Source organism: Diadema setosum, chromosome 6 (genome assembly GCF_964275005.1).
Source record: "Diadema setosum chromosome 6, eeDiaSeto1, whole genome shotgun sequence".
NCBI lineage: Eukaryota > Metazoa > Echinodermata > Echinoidea > Diadematoida > Diadematidae > Diadema > Diadema setosum.
Window position 1 is genome coordinate 26,091,065 of NC_092690.1, and position 22,607 is coordinate 26,113,671.

The following is a 22,607-nucleotide window of genomic DNA, read 5'->3' on the forward strand; positions in this document are numbered from 1 at the left end:
AATATCAATACTGGTTCTGTGGTTGGAGTGCTAAAAACACAAATTACACAAACAAATAGGAAATTCAATTTTCTTTTCTATTTTGTGTTTGAAGAGACAGATGTGCTCTGAGACACCTTCATCAACTCATACTTACTTTGTACCCCACATCTACACAATTATCAACATACACTGCAATCTGGTAGTGTATGATCAAATGAGGTTATTAGAATTTATTCAAAATTGTAATTTGCAGATCAGTGAGTTACTTAAGTGTTTCAAATCTAGATTTGAATGTGCAAATGATAATCTTTCCTGTATCACTACACAAGCATGTATGTATGTACAAAGTAGCACAAATTTTGTCGTCTTTGGTTTCATAGACACGAAGGCAAGCAATTTGAAAAAAAAAAAAACAGAAACAGCATTGGTACATACATTCTTCTATCTCCTTAAAATCTAAAACTTTCATTAAAATTTGATTGATATTGCAGTTCAGCTAAAATTCACATGGCAAAACATGATTACAGAGCAAAATGAAGTACTCTTGTTGTTGTGTTTTGTGCTGCATTTCAAACAATTATAAAGCTTTATAAAAACTTAGACAACTTGCAAGGTAAGCCTAGAGCTACTGAAAGTACCCACTTCAAACTGTATCTGCAAATACATTGTACATGACATTTGATTCTAAAGTTGAAATTATCAAGACTACAAATTAGTTATTGTACATGTACATGTATGCTATATCAAGGTCACAAGCTAGAATTTGCTCATTTTTTTTTTTCATTTGATGAAAAAATATTGACTAGAGTAATTACAAATGGGCTAGAAATAGAGTGTCAGTATACTATATCTGCATGTGTAGACATCATGAGGACAGTGTTAATGCATGACGGAATCCAAACTAAGACATTTAATTGTAAATTGGTAATTACTTTTATTTGTTTTATTTTAGCTTTTGCTGGGTACCTGAACCGGGAAAGTACCCACTTAGAAGTCTATTTCATTTGTTACATGTTGTAGCATGATTTGTGGAACTGAATATGACACTATGGGGAAATTTAAAGTCATTCCCATGAATGCATTTGTGCACTAAAGACAAATGTCCCATACGTAAGTTGAGCCATGTCCCATACGTAAGGTGTACTTTCGTTAATTAAACCAACTTCATGAAAATATGCTTTATTCTTTTGCAGTGAAACTTTGCTGAAAGATACTTCAGTATTGTACCTTTCTTCACTTCCAAACAGAACTTGATCAGTAAGGTACTTTCAGAGAATTTTCAGTTCAAACTTTATTTTGAAAAATCCAGTTTTTCTCTGGTCCCATACGTAAGTTGGCATATTTTTCTTAATAAAATAATCAACCCAAGGTCAAATGACACCAAACTTAAACACAATATTCTTCTCAAGGATACCAGTCCTCCTGATGATAAACAATAAAATCCAAGTGCTCCTTCATTACTTTTCAGAGGTTTGAAATCTCTGAATGTCCCATACGTAAGGTGCGCGATATCTTGGACTTGCCCTACAATATAACAATATTGGTCACAGTTTATTATTCCGAAGGTTCATTTTTTTTTTTCCCCAAAGGTTCGTTATTCCGGAGGTTCGTCATGATATAGATAAACGGGTCCAAATTAGTTATTGCTGAAAGCAATAACAAATTTACTTCTTGTATATTATAGAAAGAAAGGCCACGCGAAAGTAACAAGATTAAATGCCCTGTTACTGGGAATTTGAAAACGATAATGACATTGTTTCCATTCCTGTTGTGTCGTTGGTTGTTTCCTTTCAAAGAGTGAAAGTAGTAATATAGTAGGTTAATAGATGTCGGCGTTAAAGCTTGTACAATATAACAATATTGGTCACAGTTTATTATTCCGAAGGTTCATTTTTTTTTCCCCAAAGGTTCGTTATTCCGGAGGTTCGTCATGATATAGATAAACGGGCCCAAATTTGTTATTGCTGAAAGCAATAACAAATTTACTTCTTATTATAGAAAGAAAGGCCACGCGAAAGCAACAAGATTAAATGCCCTGTTACTGGGAATTTGAAAACGATAATGACATTGTTTCCATTCAAAATTCAAAATGGTCACCTTCCTTGACCTAGGTCTAATTGGATGAACAGGAGAGCATGTATTTGGGGATTTTAGGACTTTAACTTGACTTTGGCCCTTTCATAAGTTTATGCATTAAGTAATTTTCAAGGTATGGAGAAAAAGTGCAATTTTTGTATTGAGTAATAAATTGTTACCATTTTCATCTGGCCTTTGACCCTAAAATTCATAAGAGAATCACTGTCAGGCAGAACATGCATAAATATGTACTAAGTTTCAAGATGCCATGAGCCACTTCCGAGACATGGAGGAAGAAGCAAGTTCAGCACTTTCTCTTGATCTTTGATCTTTGACCTTTTTGGCAAAAAAAAAAAAAAGAAATTGCCAGAGAATCTCTATTTTGGGTTATACATGCATACACCAAGTTTAAAAAAAAAAAGTCCTGCTGGCATTGCATAAATATGAGGGAAATAGTAAAATTTTGAAGTGTTGCCCTTGACCTTTGACCCCATGAACCCCAAATTCCCCAGATAATCACTTCCAGTCAGTACATGCATAATTATTATATGATATGTTCCATGAAGATACCTTGAACAATATCCAAGATACAGAGAAAAAAAGTAAAATTTTAACATTTTCACTTGACCTTTTCACATTTGACCTTAACCTTATCACCCCAAACTTTTACCAGTGAATTTTAACTGGGTAATACCTGTATACACTAAGTTTGAAGAAAATATCTTTAGGCATTGCAGAGATATGAGGGAAATAGTGAAATTTTAAGCATTTGACCTCGACCTTTTGACTTTTGACCTTGAGCATGTGCACCCAAAAGTTGATAGGCAGAATTTCACCCCCAATACACATACATGCCAAATTTCAGTTCTTTTTTTTTTTTTTTTTTTTTTTTTTTGTTACGCTGTCCGCAAAATTCATTACGGACGGAGAGAAGGACGGACGGAAGGACGGACAACCCGAAAACATAATGCCTCCGGCACCACTTCTTGGCGGAGGCATACAAAAGAATCTAGATTACATAGGTGAAGTAATCTTTGAAGATATGTAAATATTGATATGTACGGTATTGAAACTGTCGTGTTGATTATCCTTATGGTACGTTACCACTCTCGTGGAATTCACTAAGCTGGGTCCACTTTCTCGATTCGCCCGAAATCGTGGTCTTACTCGGGGACTAATCGTGCTGATCAGATAATCAAATCTTGATGTCAGTCAAAGACATTGTGTTGATCGTAGTAATTTTTCGAACAGTCCAATAATTCTTCTGCGATCAACACGATTACCACCATAGACCTCAAGATGTGATAAGCCATGATAAGATCACCACGGTCACTCGTAGACTAAGAATCGATTTGTGGTAGATAGTACATGTATTAGCATATCGAGACTCGCGACAATGGCAACCTAGTGAAAGTGTTTAACGTGCAATGTCAATAATCTTTTGGGTATCGATAATGCATATTTATAGTTATTCTATCTAAAAAGGACCGGCGGACGAGTAGGGCATGGATATCTGAAAACATTGGATGGTGTATTTAATTCATGCATGAGTTAAAATGTTATTCCAGCGGAACTTACATGCGCTCTAAAAGTGGATTGCACGTCAGATGCGCCTATAGACCGATTCAATTTCGATGACCTATTCACCTATCGCCGCTAGCGGCGCTATAACGGTCGCCATAACTGGGGGCCAACGGGGGCTTCCAGCGAGCTAGCTACCCAGCGAGTTGCACTTGCAGCTCAGCAGTCTAGCGTACCCATCGCGCATAGTTAGCCGGGCCTGGCCGCCGCGCTGATATTGTGATTGTTTACTCACTGTGGAAAAGTCATTCATCGGCTTTTAATGCCTTTCTTTTGGACAAATTGAGTGATTCAGACATATTGATCTACAATGAAAGCTTCAAAGGAAGGATCAGGAAAAACACATTGTGCAGTTGTTGGGTACACAAATAACAGAAAAAAATGGAAATGGAAGCTGCACGGCAGTGTGTGAAATTCAGACACCGCTAACGCAGTATAAAAAATGCACAGATTTCGAAACAAACTATGTCTACTAGATTCTCTGTTTAATTAGGTTATCACTGCATATTCGTAAAATATGTTGTTCATCTTAGAAGACAAGTTTAGATCAAAGAATTCGATGATTCACTGATTTTTTTTTTTGATTTAAAAAAAAAAATCCTTGGTGTCCTACTTGCTGAAGTTAGAATACCCTTCCTGGCTAGACTTTATTATTATGACAAACATTTTACAGCCTACACTACAGCTAAATAAATGTTTCAAGATGCGTTAAATTCTTATATTGTTTTCACTTCTTCAATGTTCAGCACTAAATTGACCATAGGCCTATTCAATTTTGGCCTGGAACTCTGAATTTGACTTTTGATAAAGTGATTATACTTATAAATATTAAGCCATGGATTATGGCAAACATCCGTTTCATAATCATAGTAAGAAATTATGATTTAAAAATCACTTTTGTAGATTATAATATTAGGCGTTTAGCGTGATGTAATGCAAGATTACTTAGACCTAAAACAGTACAAGTTTTGGTTGTAGACATCAGGCGACGTAGTTCTAGTCGTAACTGAAGTTTAGGCATATACAGCCTAGAAACGCCTAGGTTTATATTCCGTTTGGTTTACTTCGGCTTGCCTGAGGTTATCGACAACCGAAAATGATATAGGATGTAGGGTTCTAGAAGTCAATAGGTCTAGATCTAGTCTGGACTCTTGCCTAGATTTCTAGACAAGATCTAACGTTAGACAGATTCTACCCTGCTGGCCCGACACTCCCGAGTAAAGGCAAAAACCTGCCCTAAAAATGTTTAAGGCAACTGATACAGTGATAGCTTGCAATTTATTGCGCCATATCTAGCTCAAGATTCTTATTCATTATTTGTATTTAATTATATCAGTTAACTTGTCAACAGTCTAGGCTTACTAGCAAGACATCTGCCTGCCTGCGCCTAGCAAATAATTCTCCCCAGCGGTTTTTATTCTCTTACACAAATGTGAATATACGGGGCTTACACGTGAGTACCCAAGTCATCGCCAAAGAAATAGTCTACAAACATTTACAGATCGTACTGATATTTACCTTGAAATTCAAGTTTTGGCTACAGCCGTATGTCATCTACCCATTCGCTCATAGTCGGTATAAGTTGTTTAATTTTATTTATTTTTGATTAGCTAGCGAAAAAAAAAATGTAGACTCCAGTTGTCACAAAGCCAGATACGTCGATCGCTGCCAGCGCCAGAGATAGCTAGCTGGCGTATGGCCGGCTGGCGCCGGGTGGTAAAAGCATGCACTGGCTGCCGCTGGCACCCTTGTCACGCACGCAGGGCGCTTGCCGACCCGGCCTGTTTGGCCCCCAGTTATGGCGTCGCCTTAAGAGGGCGCACTTCCATGAACAGTCGCTTGAATCGGTCTATAGCAGATACACTTCAAATCATTTTAGCAACTAATTTCTGTGGAAAACATGAAAATATTGTATTCGTTGTGGTTAAACATTTACACTCTGAATATGTCTAATGTTTAACACATTAGTCATACACATACATCCTTGAACACAAACACACACAACACAAAAGTATACAAACCTGCATAAATATAAACGTGATATATATATATATATATATATATATATGAAGAGTTTGTTTGCAAAAACCGATAAGTCCATATTTGTCAAATGGAGATATTTGCGATTAAAGGTCAAGAAAAATAAAGAGATTAATAAGAAAATTTTTGCTTCTTTTGATCATAACTTCAAAAATATACCTTTATATGTGGTGACCAATATATCATTTAAAAGGTATTATTTTGTACTTTATGACAGAGACCGTACTTCAAAATCTTCAAAAATGGACTTATCGGTTTTTGCAAACAAACTCTTCATATATATTCATATATAGATATAGATATATACATAGTTATAGTATATACATGCACACATACATACATACACGCATGCATAGTTAATGTTCCCTCAGACATTTCCCTCATGTTTTATAGATCCATGCATTAAGGTCTACTTAACAATAACATTTTTTTTTTCTCTCTCTCTCTCATTTTTGTATAATATTGATTATTAGTCACTCCTAACGGATTTAACAACCAAGTTTACATTGTATTGCATTTAAATCAACCCATGTAACAAAGTTAAGTGCATGAAATCATTTTTTATAAAAAAAAAAACCCACAGATTTTGAAAGCGACTGGACTTGACTTGCAACTATTCGTTTTTATCAATGCCATTCCTTGGTATTTGTAATCTATCTATTAGTTTCTTGGCAATAATAAACGTATGAGCAATATGTTTAAAAACCATCAGGTGAACCACCAAAGAATGAGAACACGTATGTGCGATCTTATCTTAAAAAAATAAATTGATTTCATGCTAGAGCATGGTGAGAAATATTTCGCTTGTGCGGTATACATGTAACTCTTATTTCGACATCTAAATAAAGCATTCGAGTTTGATGTTCCATGAATGCATTAATGGCGTATTGAATAAATTCACGAAATTCATGACTGAGCTCATTTCCCCTGCATGAATGCCTGTGTGCGATACTGGAGGTGTGAGTATGTGTGTGAAGATGATCAGAAGAATAAGAGTTGATGAAGAGAAGTTTGATTAATATCGATATGTTGGAAACCTCTATCCAGGTATTGTAAGCCCGTTTCGGCCGTCATGAAATTACACCTCTCGTAAGGCCTTCATTCTATTTGATGAAAAAAGACGTAAACTAAAAGTGAAGCTGAGTAGATCAAAGGTGATAGCGAATAAAAAATTTAATTTGTTTTCATATTCCACAAGATTTAATGATATTTAATCAATAATTTGGATGTAAGAAGTGATAGGGTCTCATACTTGCAATGATTATTATAGTATTACACGCGTTACGCAAGTGCGGCCGTCGACATTACCCTTAAATTTCTGTATAACCGTATTGAACCTTTTCCCTTTAATGTCGTGTAACTTTTAAAGAAATTGGTGTATTGAATAGCCGCTTTCACAGAATAATACTTATTTATGGGGTTTAACTTAAGGAAAATTCCGATGTTATTTGTAAACAGAAATTAAATGTATGGAAAAAACATTACTGAAATCTGTATTTCTTGGGAAAAATGTAAAAAAAAAAATCCTTCCTTTTCTTAGTATTTCATAACAACAACTATTTATTACATAAAACGGGGTATTAACTTGTAGGAAATCTAATTCTCTTTAATATGATACCATTTTTATGGTAATTTGATATTCTTAACTAAAGTTATTCAAAAATAATCCGTATCCTAGCAACGGGCGGCGGCCATCTTAGAAGTATGCAAATTAGACGCACGCGCAACCCTTTTTTTCCGCTGGCGACAAGCAGATTCACAAAATACAGGTTCTGACGATCTTCGAACACATCGTAGATTTTTTTTTTTTTTTTTGGGGGGGGGGGGGGGGGTGCACGGGGACCATTTCTGAAGAATAGTAACCCAGTATGGGCCGACATGAACTACACAGATACTTCCCTTCATTTTGTTATGAAAAAAATAAGATAGCCATGTTTCATTTTAAACTCTGAAAGGCCATTTAACAAGTTCTTTATTTCTTAGGGCTTTTAGCATAAGATTCTTCTTTTTTTTTTTACTTTAATCTTCCAATAAGAGGAAACTGTCACGTCAAATTTTTTTCTTTAACTTTTTAATATCAGATAAGTTGTGATTTTGGAGGGAATCCAAAAAGACAAGAAACTGTTCATATGGGAAGCTGAATGGATTGAGTTTGGTAACAGAATAGAAAAAAAAAACATTTTTATTTCATTTAAGGAATAGAAAGTGTAATTTTTCTTTCTTTCTTTGCCGATTTCGATGAGATTTGATCAATAGATAGCAGTGATCTACAACAAACCCCACATACAGAACCTACGCAATTGCGCGCGGAGACATTATAACCCTTAAATATTGCTGTAAAACCTATTGAACCTTATCCCCTTTAATGTCGTGTAACTTTTAAAGGAATTGGTGTATTGGAAAGCCGTTTTCACATGATAATAGCTATGTTTGGGGGATAATTTTAGGAAATTTCAAATGTTATTTGTAAATGCATATTAGATGTATGGAAAAGAACATTATAACCAAATTCCGTATCTTTTTAGAAAAATGCTAAAAAACATAATTCCTTCCTTAATATTTCATGACAACAACTATTTATCCCATCAAATGGGGTATCAGCTTGTAGGAAATTTAATTCTCTTCAAAATGATACCATTTTTATGGTAATTTGTTATTCCTAAATAAAGTTATTCAAAAATAATCCGTCTCCTAGCAACGGGCGGCGGCCATCTTAGAAATATGCAAATAAGACGCGCGCGCAACCTTTTTTTCCGCTGGCGACAACCGAATTCGGAAAATACAGGTTCTGACGATCTTCGAACATATCGTAGAATTTTGTTTTAGGGGGGGTGCACGGGGACCCTTTCTGGCTGCTAGACTAGTAGGGAATCCCATTTGCATGCCTAATATGAAGACTTGTATAAATACAGTGGTATGTTGAAGAGAGTATCATTTTAGAAACTACCATAAAGTATTGAAAGTTGAAGGTAACATTTAGTACATTTTTATTGACCGTTAGATTTTGAATTGAATTTTTTTTTGGGGCTCACTGTAAAATTCCAGTACATTACTAGGCTACCTTTGCAGACCCATGCACTGCATGTGTGTCCATCATGTATATTTTGTGAAGAAAGTTCATCCAAACTTACAAACATAAATATAACATTCTTGCCACACACTCTATATGTTATTAAATCAGCTCTTATACTTTTAGATTTGTGTTTATAGATAAAAGATACAGAAGACTGCAACAAAAAGGCTTAAGTGTGGCTGACACACAGAACTACTGAGTAGTTGAGTTTTGTGCATTATTCAAATTGTAGATAAATGTTGACTTCCAAATTTCTCAGCAGTGGCCTAAACAAGTCCCCTGAGGTTCATATTTAATGTTTTGCTGCATTTTGGGAGGTCTGTAAAAGGTATCCCCTACCTTTAATTTTTTGGTATTATATGTCTGCTCACATGTCCTTGGATTGTGCGCTTTAGGTGTGATATCCTGGTTTGCATTGAAGCAGACAAAAAGAAGAACAGGTCTAATCTCCCATCTACAGCTTCACCATACTCTTTCGCAGAATGCTATGGAAAAGGCAATATACACCAACTTTGTGCAAATTTCCTCTCAGTTTCTCTGAACGCTATTAAAGAGCCAAACCTGTGGTGGCGCTCAGATGGGTGTACTTCCTGCCGACAGGAAAAGGCAACTAAAAGAACAACAGCAATACCCCCCCCCCCCCCCAAAAAAAAAAAAAAAAAAAAAATCCAGTGACACAAAAACCCAAAACCAAATGCCTTGCACTGAGTTTCCTTTGAAGTGAGCAGATTCTGACGGCATTGTGATCTGACCATTTCCATCCTGTTATGTGACTGTTTCACATAAGTACTGTCACATGTCTTCTCAGTTAAAAAGAAAAAGACAGAAATGTACTTCTCAGAATTCAAAATACTTCTCAGAATACTTACTGCTTTGTAAAAATTGTTGCACTGATTGTGTTGATCCTGCAGAGAAAAACACAAAAAATTATAAAGTGATAATTCAATCAGTCATAACATCTTGGAAGTGAATGAGGGTTTTCCAGAAAAGAGCTTTTCACCATGGATAATATGCCCATATCAAAGTGTTTATCTTTCGTCATGATTACACTGTATAATCTTTATTTTGAATACCAATTATTAACCCCCCCCCCCCCCAAAGAAAAATTTTTTTGTGTGCTAGGGAATTGAGCTTTTACTCACATAAAGTACAGGTAAATATACATTGTACGCATGCATTACAAAAAAAAAGCTCAGTGTTAATAAAGTTTTGTGGTGTTTAGGTTTTTATTTTAATAAGTTAATGACAAAGCTTGGATATTTGTTTAGATGTATCTTAGATCTGTGAACCTCTCTCTTTCTCCATTACATGCTTTGGATAGTTGTCCATGTTACATGACAAGTTCACCTTCATAGACATGTGGATTGAATGAATGCAGCAATATTTATAGAACACATCAGCAAGAGTTTGAGGAAAATCAGACAATCCGTTTAAAAGTTATGAATTTTTGATGTTTCTGCTCAGTCACTGCTGGATGAAAAGACTACTACAGCTTGTGATGTGTACAATGTGTACAACAATGTATTAAAAGAAAATGTAAAAATTTAACATATATGTATTCACTTTTCTCGCTTAATAAAAGAAGATAAAAGAAGATAAAAGAAGGCAAGGGGGAATGATATTACCCTTAACATTGTACGTCAGTGACAAGTCGAGGAAATGTGCACTTTTTTCAAAAAAGTGAAATTTTGTGAAATTCTCTTTACATTTTCCTTTAATAGCTACATAGCTTTGTACGCATACAAGTGACATCATACACTGTAGTAGTCTTCTCATCCAGCAGTGACTGTGACAATGCTTTAAAAATCAGACACTTTTGAAGGGATTGTTTGATTTCCCCCAAACTTTCACTGATGTGTTCTACTAACATTGCTGTATTCACTCAATACAAGGGGGAGGGGGGTAACATGGAATAAACCCAAACCAGTAAAATGTGACAAGTTTTGAATGAATCGTTAATTGCCCTCAAACTTTTTTCAGAGCATCTCTTTAACCTTTCTGCATTCACAGATATCCATATTAAAGCAATATTTTATAAAGTGTTGTATTTAACAGCAAAGCTCCCTTCTATAGAAACTGTTGATATGAGCACTTGAATATTAAAACTGATTCCACTCATTGTCTTGACAGGGGAGTGGAGCCCAAGGATCCCGTGGACACCATCTATGTCGAGCGACTTGAGACGGACGGAACGAGCTCAGTGCGAAAATCAGACGACTTCTTCCAGGACAACATTGAGTTGGTTATTTCTCAAGTGAAAGACTTTGAGGTTCGGGATGACTACCTCTTCGCAACGAGACTCCAGTCAGGAAAAGTGAGTACCATATATATAAAGAAAATAATTATTTAAATTATGTAAACATACAAGTGTAGATGGTTTACGTTATGTATTTATAGATGCCCATTTAATTTTTTTTTTCAGTTATTTTGTTTTGAGTTATTGATAATTTGTTAGATCACTTTTTTTTTAATGCTTCCGCCAGTGTCATCAGAGGCGTTTTAGTTTTGGTTGCCCATCTATCCGTCTGTCCTTCTGTGTGTCCATTCTTCAGTTTTTCCGTCCTTCCCTCTACCCTCCCATAATCAGTTTTGTGGACACCGTATCATAAAAACCATTTGAGGTACACAATGCTAATGAAACTTGGCATCGACGTTGTGCTTATCAGCTTTTGTGTGCACATGCTCAAGGTTAAAGGTCAAGGTCTGAAATTTCATTATTTCCCCCATGTCTATGCAATGCCTGAAGGTATTTTCTTCAAATAAACAGGTTAACAGTCAAATGAAAATCCTCAAATTCCCAAATACTTGTTCTCTTTTAGCAATTTAACCACCAATCCAAATGAAACCAAGTTCAAGGAAAGTAAACACTTAACACATTTGTGACAAACATGTTGTTAATTTTTTTTTTTATTTTTTGCCAATTATTTGAAACTGTTGACTCAACATTATCAACACATACTCTTGACCTATATTGGGAGAACCATGTGATGTGGCGGAGGCATGCCATAGAGACATTTCTAGCTTTTTTTTTGGTCTCATATTTTTGATAGTTTATATTTCAGATGTCTTCCAGGCAGAGTAGACACTGTTTCATAGTAAAAAGAGTATGAGAAATGTCATTTTTAAAGGAAGTGTTTGTTTTATTACATCTGATTTTGTTAATTTATGTTTTTACACAATATCTACTTTTAGTAACTCACAGGGCTTCCTTGGCTCAACAAGGAGAACTACACTGTATGTTACATTTTCAATATTATATGACATAAAATGCTTGTAATTAAAACCTACAAAAGCACTCCGAGAGTGCAGACCCGTGCCAAGCAGCTCATGTCCACCCATACACACATGCTGAAAATTGCTCAAGAAAGAAGCCTTTGTTTAACTCATCAGCTTCCTGCGTGTTGCGCACCGCCTTGAGCAGAGCACGCGCTTTAAAATGTGCGGATGCAAACCTCAAGTGCGCACAGCTTGAACTCATATTAAAGTTCATCGACCCTATTTGCCAAAAGATAAGAAAAAAAATCCTTGAAAATTTGTGAAAATTCCCAGATCACTACGAAAATTCAATCATTCGTTCCTTGTGCCATTATCAACTTGTCCTGTAAGTTTCATCCAAATCCGTTCACAACTTTTTGAATATTTTGCAAACAGACAAACAAACAAACAAATGGCGATGAAAACATAACCTCCTTGATGGAGATAACTAGATATTACTTGTATTTGACATATAAATATCTGACGTTGGGACATGTATGGTCAGCCCTCGATTTTGGTTCTGACCTTCACAGCTATTTATCCATACATTGTATCAAAAACTCATATCAAAGTACCTTCTTGTATCATTCTGTCATTTATCAAGTGTTTCGTGCATTCGTTTTGATCTACACGAAGCTTACAATTTGTGTCGCAGCAATTGCCATTTCACTTTCATGCGCCATAAAGAAAATGATTTCACAAATGTGACTCCTTCACAAACACGTGACAGATAAAGTGAAAATACTTCAGTCATGCAGCTGTTCTACATGATTTTTTTTTTTTAAAGATGGTGTACATAAATGTACTTTCTGTAAAAGTTGTTATTTTTGTGTACATGTATTTTGCAAATGAGGAGGTCATAGACATTTTAGTTAGCTGTCATTTTCAAGATTTGACATGGAAGCTTGAGATTTGACATGGAGGCATTTGTACATTAAAGTGCATGCCACTCTCTTGGACATGGCAATATTAGTTTTGAGAGTTGTTAAATTTGTGGCCCTACGGTGATTTGCAAAATTTGCAAAAATTAGACACGGTAGTTTTCGCAAAAATAGCAGCTTTTGCAGTAGACGCCTCTTTTGAGTTTATGGCGTCGATACAGTAATGGTATTATAATTGATGGTGTGCCATAGTGATGTCTACACAGCCGTTTAGATCACTTTGACTGTGGCAGAGCTGATATTGCTCAGTCTGCATTGCATAATTTACATCCATATATTATGCGCATTGAGAACTTGTGTGTCAAAAAGGCTGACTATTAGGTGTAGTCGGTCATCTTTGAGTGTGACTCACTGACTCGCCTTGTTTCCTTATTCTGTAGGAAACTACTTAGAAAAAAAAAATAAAATCACCATTGAGGCATTCTTTCAAGTCTGAACTTGTAATTGACTTTTGTATAATTTAATTTCAAGAGCCTCTGTGAGAGTCACTGGAATTTGAAATGTTTGTGCAAGAACTTGTAGGCCCTACATATGTACTTTATCACGTGTCTTCAACAGTTGAAACAAAATATTTTATTCTCTGACAGGAAACCTTCGTTTTCAGTCTTTTTTTTTTCTTTTTTCTTTTTAAATTCACCCCCCACAATATCAGAAAAAGATTACAGTGCAAGATCTTTTCAACTGGCAGCTGCAGAGTTACTGGAACAGATTACCAATAATTTTAAGCAGGCCAATACAGTAGATTACTTTTAAAGAGTCTTTTTACATAGTATTTCTTTAACTTGTCAATAGATATAAAGACTTTAAAGGGTGTGTACAGTTCTGGTCGAGGTGAGGATTTAGCTTTTAACGTTTTGCGAGATATTCAGAAACCACTCTATGAGATGTCAAAAAGCATGCAGTTCTAAGGGGTATCAGAAGTTTATTTGATGAAAATCGGTTTTGAAATGGCTGAGATATCCAAAAACAAGGTGAAACAAAGAGATCCTAATAAAGTTGTGGCATGTCGCCTTTTATTATTAGCACTTTTTCGGATATCTCAGCCATTTGAAAACCAATTTTCATCAAATAAACATTGAATCCTTCTTAAAACTACATGCTCTTTCATATTTCATAAGAGGCTTTTCATCATCTCACTTAGGAATGTTCAAAACATGAATCCCCACCTCAACCAGTACTGTACAGTCCCTTTAATAGTGCTGTACAAATGTATTTTTTTGCTGTAAAAATTTCGTCACTTTTCATCTTGCTTCGTGTGTGTGTGTGTGTGTGTGTTTGTTTGTGTGTGTGTGTGTGTATGTGTGTGTGGAATTGGCTGTATGGTTTATCATTATCATTATCAAAATTGCCTGTATGTGGGATGCATATTAAAACAAAAGAAGAAGAAGAACAAAAAGAAGAAGAAGAAGAACAAGAAGAAGACGGAGAAGAAAAAGAAGAAAGCCAATTTTTCTGGAAAACAACACAAGTGGACATAATGTAATGATCCTGAATTTTGATTAATACTGAAAAACTGGAGGAAGCAAATGTGTGTTACTGTAAAAGTGGATATTTTCGCGTGAGTATTTTTTTTTTTTTTTTTGCGCTCGGCCGGGTAAGATGGATTTCGCATGTTTTTAATTCCGTGGAATAAGGACATTATTATAAACTACTGGAACATATGCATGCAAAAATATTTGTGTGCTTTTATTTTCGTGCTAGCATCTGGTTGGGCTGAATACGCGAAAATTTCCACATCACGAAAATTTCCACTGTTACAGTAGTTTAAACAAGAAAGAACACTCATACATGTACATGTACATGTATGATATATTGCAGACCTCGATATTAGCAGTGACATGGTGGCGCAGGGCCACTGTAAACTGATTTCGGGCGACCAAATTTATCTTTTGGTGGCCCAATCGGATCAGTTGACTGAGATTCAAAGTGATTTGACCTTTTTCTTTTGGGCCACCAAAATTTCCAATTTAAAGGTTTTTAGTGGCCAGAGTGGGCCTCTAGAGAAAAGATGTCGGTATGGAGCCCTGTATTAATAAGGAAGTAAAGTATAGCAGTATCAGGAGTTCATTGTGGTCGCTGAAAAAGGAGTGCACATTGTATACATTTAACAGAATATTTCATTGCCAAAAAAGACATTGAAATATACAGCTTTCAGAAGCTGCATATTTGCCCTATGTACTGTACTTCATCTTATAATATTTTTCACCATTCTTGCATTGTGTACATTACCTCGTTTGTACATTTTGTACAGTGTACAAAGTACATTTGTCTGCCTTTTATGTGAGCACAATGCGTGTGTGTTGTAATTCTTGTGGATGTGCTTGAGTGAATGTGTTTGTCATGTCGACTGTACTCCAGTGAATGATGTCATACTCCAAAATTAGATTTAAAAGGCAATCATTACACTACACGTGTACATGATACAGGTCTGCCACTATCCTCATTTGTATTTTTGCAAGATGAAGTTGATGAAAGGGATAATGATTTTGAACTGTGTATAAAAAATAAAGATTAAAAGGTAAACACTGTAGGCCCCTATGAATTTTTCTTTTAACAGGCAAACAAATTGTAGCTACATGTACACTGTAGGTACAGTCTACATTCTATGAACATTGTCCTTTTACTGAATAAATGAAATTTACTACTATAATCTATCATCTATAAAAGTTACGTGTGGTTCACAACAGTATGCTGCATTCCACATTTGAGTTTAATCTTGTTCAATGTGATGGCTGTGGATTATCGTGTTGTGACAAGATAATCCATTAGATTTGATTGTATTTTGGAATGTAGAAATCTGACAAAAATTTAAACAAAAGAAGATTAAAAGTATGCATAATATTATATATTTTTTTAAAGGACAATGCCCTTTTGATACTGCAGTAATACAACCTCCACTATTAAAACAAGAAACATCACTGTTTTGTGTTTTTCTGAAATACTATACCAAAGACAGGCTGAGGTTAAAGCTTTATAGTTCAATTTAATGCATTGTAACTTTGTGCCTACAACATATTACATTGCATGTTACATATATATTGTAGTGTCAGAACTTTTATTATTGCGGGAGTATGTAAATAGATATGTCATTTTTAAAATTAAAAATGTAGAGTGGAAAATTAACTGTAGGCATGAAACATTATAGCAATGTGCTTCCAAACAGTAATAATAAAAAAAAAAAAAAAAAACCCGAGAGAAATCATAGTAATATTGAAATGGAAAATTTTCCATGAGAATGACAAGAAAAAATTGTGACAAGTTCAGTATCTGATTTGCAGTGGCTGTATAATGTGTACAACATCTATTGCATTCACGTTTTAGGCAACAGAAGAATTTTTAAAATGGAAGGTTGCCATTAGCACAAGCATGATACAATTTCACTCTACATAAACACATCACATCCTCTACCCCTGATTGCATCTCATTAGTAAAATGCATTTTAATATTAAAGCAAGATCTATATAGTATGTAGTGTGAAATATGCATTAGCGACGATAGCGGCTCCATCCATCCGTGTTTGTGTGCCGTTATGTTCTATTGGAGCAGACATTTTAAAAGTATTCAGTCTTCTACATACGGTATTATCACCAATATCTCTCAGAAGGACTTTGGAATTTGCTTGCAGTATATGGAAAGGGTCTACCAGGAACCTTGTCTGGCTGACACCATTGCCAGGATGAATACTGTAAAAACATGATATTTTCGCGAGTTGAAGCCGTTGGCCTTTTTCGTGGCATGAAATTTTCGCGAATTGCCACTGGCAATCAATGCTTATAGTGTATACAAGAACTTTTGCGTGCATTTTAATTTCGCGAATCTTGGCGCTCGCGAAATTAAAATGCACGCGAACATTCCTCGTTTTACAGTAGCTGTTATGGAATATTTTGAGACCAAAAGTGTAGTCAGATTGTGAATAGATATAGTACCAGACTTTTATTCCTGAAGAACTTTGTCTAAAAAAAACAGTTGCAATTGTTAGTGGGTACATGTAGATGGAACATTGCGTGATGATCAGGTACACTTGTACATATTTGTATTTCCCAGCAAGCTGCATACGTGTGATTCATTCTCAAGCTGGAGATCCATGCCCTAATTTGTCAAAAATATTGGTAATTTGTCAAAAATATTGGTAATTGATTTATGGCAGTCTTGATTGGATATGTTCTCAGATGAAAGGGATGGTACAGTATTGGTGGAGATGAGAATTGGGCTTTTAACTTTTTGGGAGATACCAAGAAAACACTTACAAATGAAATAGTACAGAGCATACCATTTTAAGAGGAATTCAAAGTTTATTTGAAGAAAATTGGGTTTGGAATGACTGAAACATTCAAAAACAAAGTAAAACAAAGCAATTGTAATAAAATGTGGGTCCCACACTTTATTAGAATCGCTCTGTTTTGGATATCTCAGCCATTTCAAAACCAATTTTCATCAAATAAAAGTTGATTTCCTCATGGAATTACATGCTCTTTCATATTTCACAAGAGGTTTCTCATTATCTCACCCAAAAAATGTTAGAAACCTGAAATTAGGTCTCAACCAGAATTGTACTATCCCTTTAATACTGCTTTTTATACCTTTTTGCTGAACATTTAATCAATTTTCTTCATTATGTGGCTGAATGGTATGTTATAATATCAAAGCGTCATTTCACACATTTCTCATGTGTGTCCATTTTCAAAGAGCAAAAATTGACAAGCTTTTGCAGGCATATGGAAATTGTGTTTTTCCTTTAACCCATTTGGTCTCAGGAGCCATGTTTTTGAGGTTTGGTGCTGTATGATTCATACCTTTAGTTTCACCTGCACTGTTGGTCATACAGAGAAATACCAATAAAAGGTTTCGTTTGTTTCAGCTTTTTTTGCTTTACACAAATATACAAATTGTATAGGTTTGTTTGGTTGCAGAATATGCAAAAGCCTTGGGGATTAATGATCTATATGATCAGTAAATTGGCTACATACATTTGTACATGTACACTTATTTTTAAGAGGATTGTACTTGTAGTTCCTGTTTCTGTTTCATATTGCCATTGTATTGTTTTTGCTTAATAAAAAAGATATATTCTCTGCGTATATTGCACAGTTGCAATGTGGGCAGGATGAATACTGTAGGCAGTAAAATTTGCAGGTTAGTCATTCTAATGACAAGATAACAATTCCTTTTAAATAGTAAAACAGCCTCAGTACCTTAACCATTTGAGGACGAGTCCTGAGTATACTCGGGCAGGTGTCTATGGGAAGTGGGTGTTATAGCAAAATCAAACCGTCCTCAACGGGTTAATGAGTTTTAGAAGCAAGAACCAGTCAAAACTTTGCCATTTCAGCACTCCCCCACCCCCCCCCCCCCCGAATAATAAAGACGCTATTGACGCACATCACCTGCTTCTTTGCTCAGTTGACATTTTACAGCATCGCAACAGATGAACAAAGTGTGCTGAGCTTTTAGCCCTGAAATACAAGGCTGAATGTATGTATGATGTATCGAATGAGTGGTGCAGTATGAGACACAACACACAATTGATATGCCGCTGTATTATTCTCGTCCCGATTTGCTGTTCACCGTACCCTTTCAACCTCAGTGTTTGGTGTGAAACACTTATGATCACTCTTGAATTAGGGTGACCTCTTTGAAGGTGTTTCAGTTGTGTGCCTTTGTACCTTCTTCTCAATATGAAACTTGCCAGACCCAATTTCAGTGTTATCAACAACAATTTTTTAGCTTCCTGTTCGGCAGTTTACTCATTTCATACTTGATTTCATTGAGTTCTATTCATTCACTTTCATGAAATGGAAATACAGTGTAACAATCTGAAGGGTAAAAAGCTACATGTTATGTATATACAAGACAGAAATCTAAAAGGGACAAATGTGGTTTCAAAAACAAAAACAAGTGTAGTCATGTGTAATCTACCATAAAAATGCAGATCAATGTATTGAACATGTTTACAGTTGTCTGCAAAAGTATTTATACAATGTGTACCCCTAAATTTCTTTGTTGATTATGCAAATTTTTCTCGAAATAATACATTTGTAGTGCCAATCAGGCTTTGCTTTGTTTGATACCTTTGACATTGCCATGCAAAAAAAGTTCCAATTCTATCTCATTGGTACATATTAAAAGTGTATTATTGTACAAAAGAAGTGCAAGGATATTTATTTTTAAGGCTTTCCAGAACTTATCCCAACTCGGAAATTTGATGTATACACTGTAGGACATCAGTATTTCTCACAAGCTGTTTGTTTGTAATAACAGCATTCAATGCACTAGATTCCACTATGTTCCCAGTGAGAATTCTCACATTCCTAGAAAATAATGAGATAATGAAGTACAGCCCCCCCCCCCCAAAAAAAAAATGAAATAAAATCTTGATGTTTCCATTGCTGTGCCAATGAAGTAAAACCAAAATTTACTTCAATTGATAGACGATAACTATACACACACTTTATACAAGTCACATAGAAGTACATGTACTTCATTATTCTATTATTCACTTTATATCTGAACAAAACCCCCCACTATGAAATACATTGTATATCAACTCTATTTTTAATAAAGCAATATGCTTTGTCATTTAAAATCATGAGTTTCTTGGAAACAGACCTTTCGGATAGGTTTCCCCCTGCAAGTCTGTATAGGGAAGTCATGGAAGAAGGCTTTTTGTGCCGAGGCAGCTTGGAAAATGATTGCAGGCTACAGAACGATCAGTTGCGCCCGACAGTGCGCATTAGGAAAGGTTAAGGGTTTCGTTAGTGTGACGGCAACAGCGTGATTTGTGATGTGAGCTTTACCAAACCTGTCTTCACTGCAGTGCATGTGTACATTGTTTCACTTTGAGAGCAGTTCAAGAGAGTGGAGTAACATTTGTACAAATGTATGATCTGTTTGCTGGTTGTAAAGTCCTGTAGTACATAAAATAGAAAAGAAGAAATGCAAACGTAGTTTAAAGGAAACCAAAGCCCGTCATTGAACTGCAGATTGGGTGAAAGCAGGAATATTTAGTAGAACACATCAGTGAAAGTTCCAAGAAAATCAGACAGTCGTTTCAAAAGTTATGAATTTTTTACAATTTTGGTGCCGTCATTGCTTCAGAATGAGACTACTACATCACAGGATGTTATTTTGGACTGCAATATAAAGAAAAATAATTAGTATTCCATAAAAATATCATTTTTCAGGAGAAAAAAAAATATTCCATTGACTTTGATACTGAGTTGACATATAGTATTATTAAAGGGTACATATCTATTCCCCCTGTTTTCTGAAAGAGGTGAGTCAAGTGTCCTTTCATTATACTTTTATGCTAGAAAAGTGAAATTATGTTGAATTTCCTTTCTGAGAAAAAAAAAATGTCGTTTAATATATTGTCCAAAATGATGTCATGAAGTATGATAGTCTCCTTATCAAGCTATGATGGCCCCCAAACATAAAGAATTTATAACTTTTGAATAGGTTGTCTAATTTTCCTCAAGCTTTTGCTGATGTGATCTACTACAAGTGTAATTGCTGCTTTCACTCAATCCACATTGATATTTTAGGCATTGGTTTTGTTGAAAGTGAAATGGGTTGGTTACACAGTAGATCATAAAGACTGCATACTGTGGGATTTAGTATGATGTTTGATGAGTGGAAATACCCTTTGTACACATTCATTTGGTAAAGAGGAGAAGTACAATTCTAAGACCATATATCCATTGTGAATAGAGAGCTCCATATACTATTATGCAAATTATGCGTTGCGTGCGCAAGGTTCGTATTGTGTGACTTTGTGCTGTATGGATTGTGTGCCACTGGCTGTTTGGAAATGATATGAAAATCAGACCTTTCCCTTTGGAGATATCATCATTTATCACCCAAATCGCGCTGCTCCGGCCGGCCAAATTGTTATTGCTGTCTTGTTGACGTCAGGGAGGCGCGGGCCTGTGGTGCCGCGAGGAGAACATTTTGGAGAATTTTTTAGGAAGGAAAGAAGCCCTTGATCAGAGATCTGCCACCCTGTAATCCCTCACCCCACCCCCAGAAAAAAACACAGAAGAACAAATTATGGAAAGAAACCACAGTGTAAATGGATACAATGCACGAATACATATATGCATGCCTCCAGCACTGGGTATGAGAGCATTGTGTTTCGCATAATTTGCACACATTTAAACTACAGTGTATGGACGCTACAGAGTTATTCAAATACACACATCTGTATGTTAATACTGAGAGTTTAGTGTGGGTGACGCCCTGTACTGTTTCCAACCAGCTAACATGTAGCCAGTTTCCAGTTCCACTTTGCGCATGAGCAGAAAAAGGTCATTCATTCAGTTGGGCGTGTTGGTTTTAAAGTTCCGGCGATAAACATCAAATGACGTCGTGATTCCTCATGTTGTCTGCGCACAATAGTACAACCTAAGTGATGCTAATCTGATGGCAAGCCTGGTATTTGGAATTATTTGAAATAGTTTGTTTAAAAAATTAAATAAAATGTAAAATAAATATCATTTATTTGAGGTAGATAAGATGTATGTAATGCACACACTCAGACACACTGGACCCTCATTAAGGAATTTACCAGATACAGTTTATACAAATTCTCCAACTACAAATATTTTTAAGAAGAATCTGAAAAGACATTTGTTAGATAGTTAGAGTTGTCATTATGAAAAACACTTTGACTCTAAATAATTTTGTGGTTTTTGTTTTCTAGGGGTTAAAGGGATGATACAGTATTGGTGGAGATGAGAATTGGGCTTTTAACTTTTTGGGAGATACCAAGAAAACACTTTTATTAATAGTACAGAGCATACCATTTGAAAAGGAAATCAAAGTTTATTTGATGAAAATCAGGTTTGGACTGACTGAAACATCCAAAAACAAAGTAAAACAAAGCGATCGTAATAAAGTGTGGGTCCCACACTTTATTAGAATCACTCTTTTTTGGATATCTCAGCCATTTCAAAACCAATTTTTATGTAAATATTGAATTCCTCATAGAATTACATGCTCTTTCATATTTCATAAGAGGTTTCTCATTATCTCATCAAAATAAGCTAGAAACCTGAAATTAGGTCTCACCCAAAACTGTACGATCCCTCTAAAACACTATTACTTAATTTTATAGTGAAAATGTATTTTTTGTTTATGTTTGTCTGTTTTTTCTTTGGGGTAATATTTTCACCTTTTCTTTGTCTTAATCGTATAGCAATGTTGTTTCTTCTTACTCTTTGTTGGGAACTACCCTGACAAGACTCCGTCTTTTTTTTTGTAGTTTCCATGTTTCATTTATAGTTAAAATGTTATGCATGTTCACAAGTTTGTTTCCTGTCCTCAGTTTGTCATTGTACAAATGACATTGTTTATATTTTTTTAATGAAACAGAATAAAGTTCAAGTTCATGATCAAATGCATTCAGTGCAGAGTAATGAAATGGATGCTTTCCCAAGTGTGATCATTGATGAACCATTCTTGTCACCTGATCTAGGCAAGTTCATCCACTGTTTGATATGACCGATAAATTCCATAAATTGTTATGTTGGACATGCTCGTGCATTTCGTTGCTTTTAAAACTAGTGAAGTGCCTACCCCTCTGAGAAAAACAAGAAAGGTCATTTTTGTACCCATGTGCACATGAGCAAATATTGTAAATTGACTTTTAATAGCAATGCACA

General features: G+C 35.4%; 1 protein-coding gene across 1 annotated transcript in view; it reads left to right on the forward strand.

The window, feature by feature from the left end:
• LOC140229670 (sortilin-related receptor-like) overlaps positions 1-22,607 on the forward strand; it is a 118,986-nt gene that overhangs the window by 16,940 nt on the left and 79,439 nt on the right. The window contains exon 5 of the mRNA XM_072309913.1: positions 10,883-11,066. Within this exon, the coding sequence (XP_072166014.1) occupies positions 10,883-11,066 (184 nt within the window). The remainder of the gene's footprint in view (positions 1-10,882; positions 11,067-22,607) is intronic.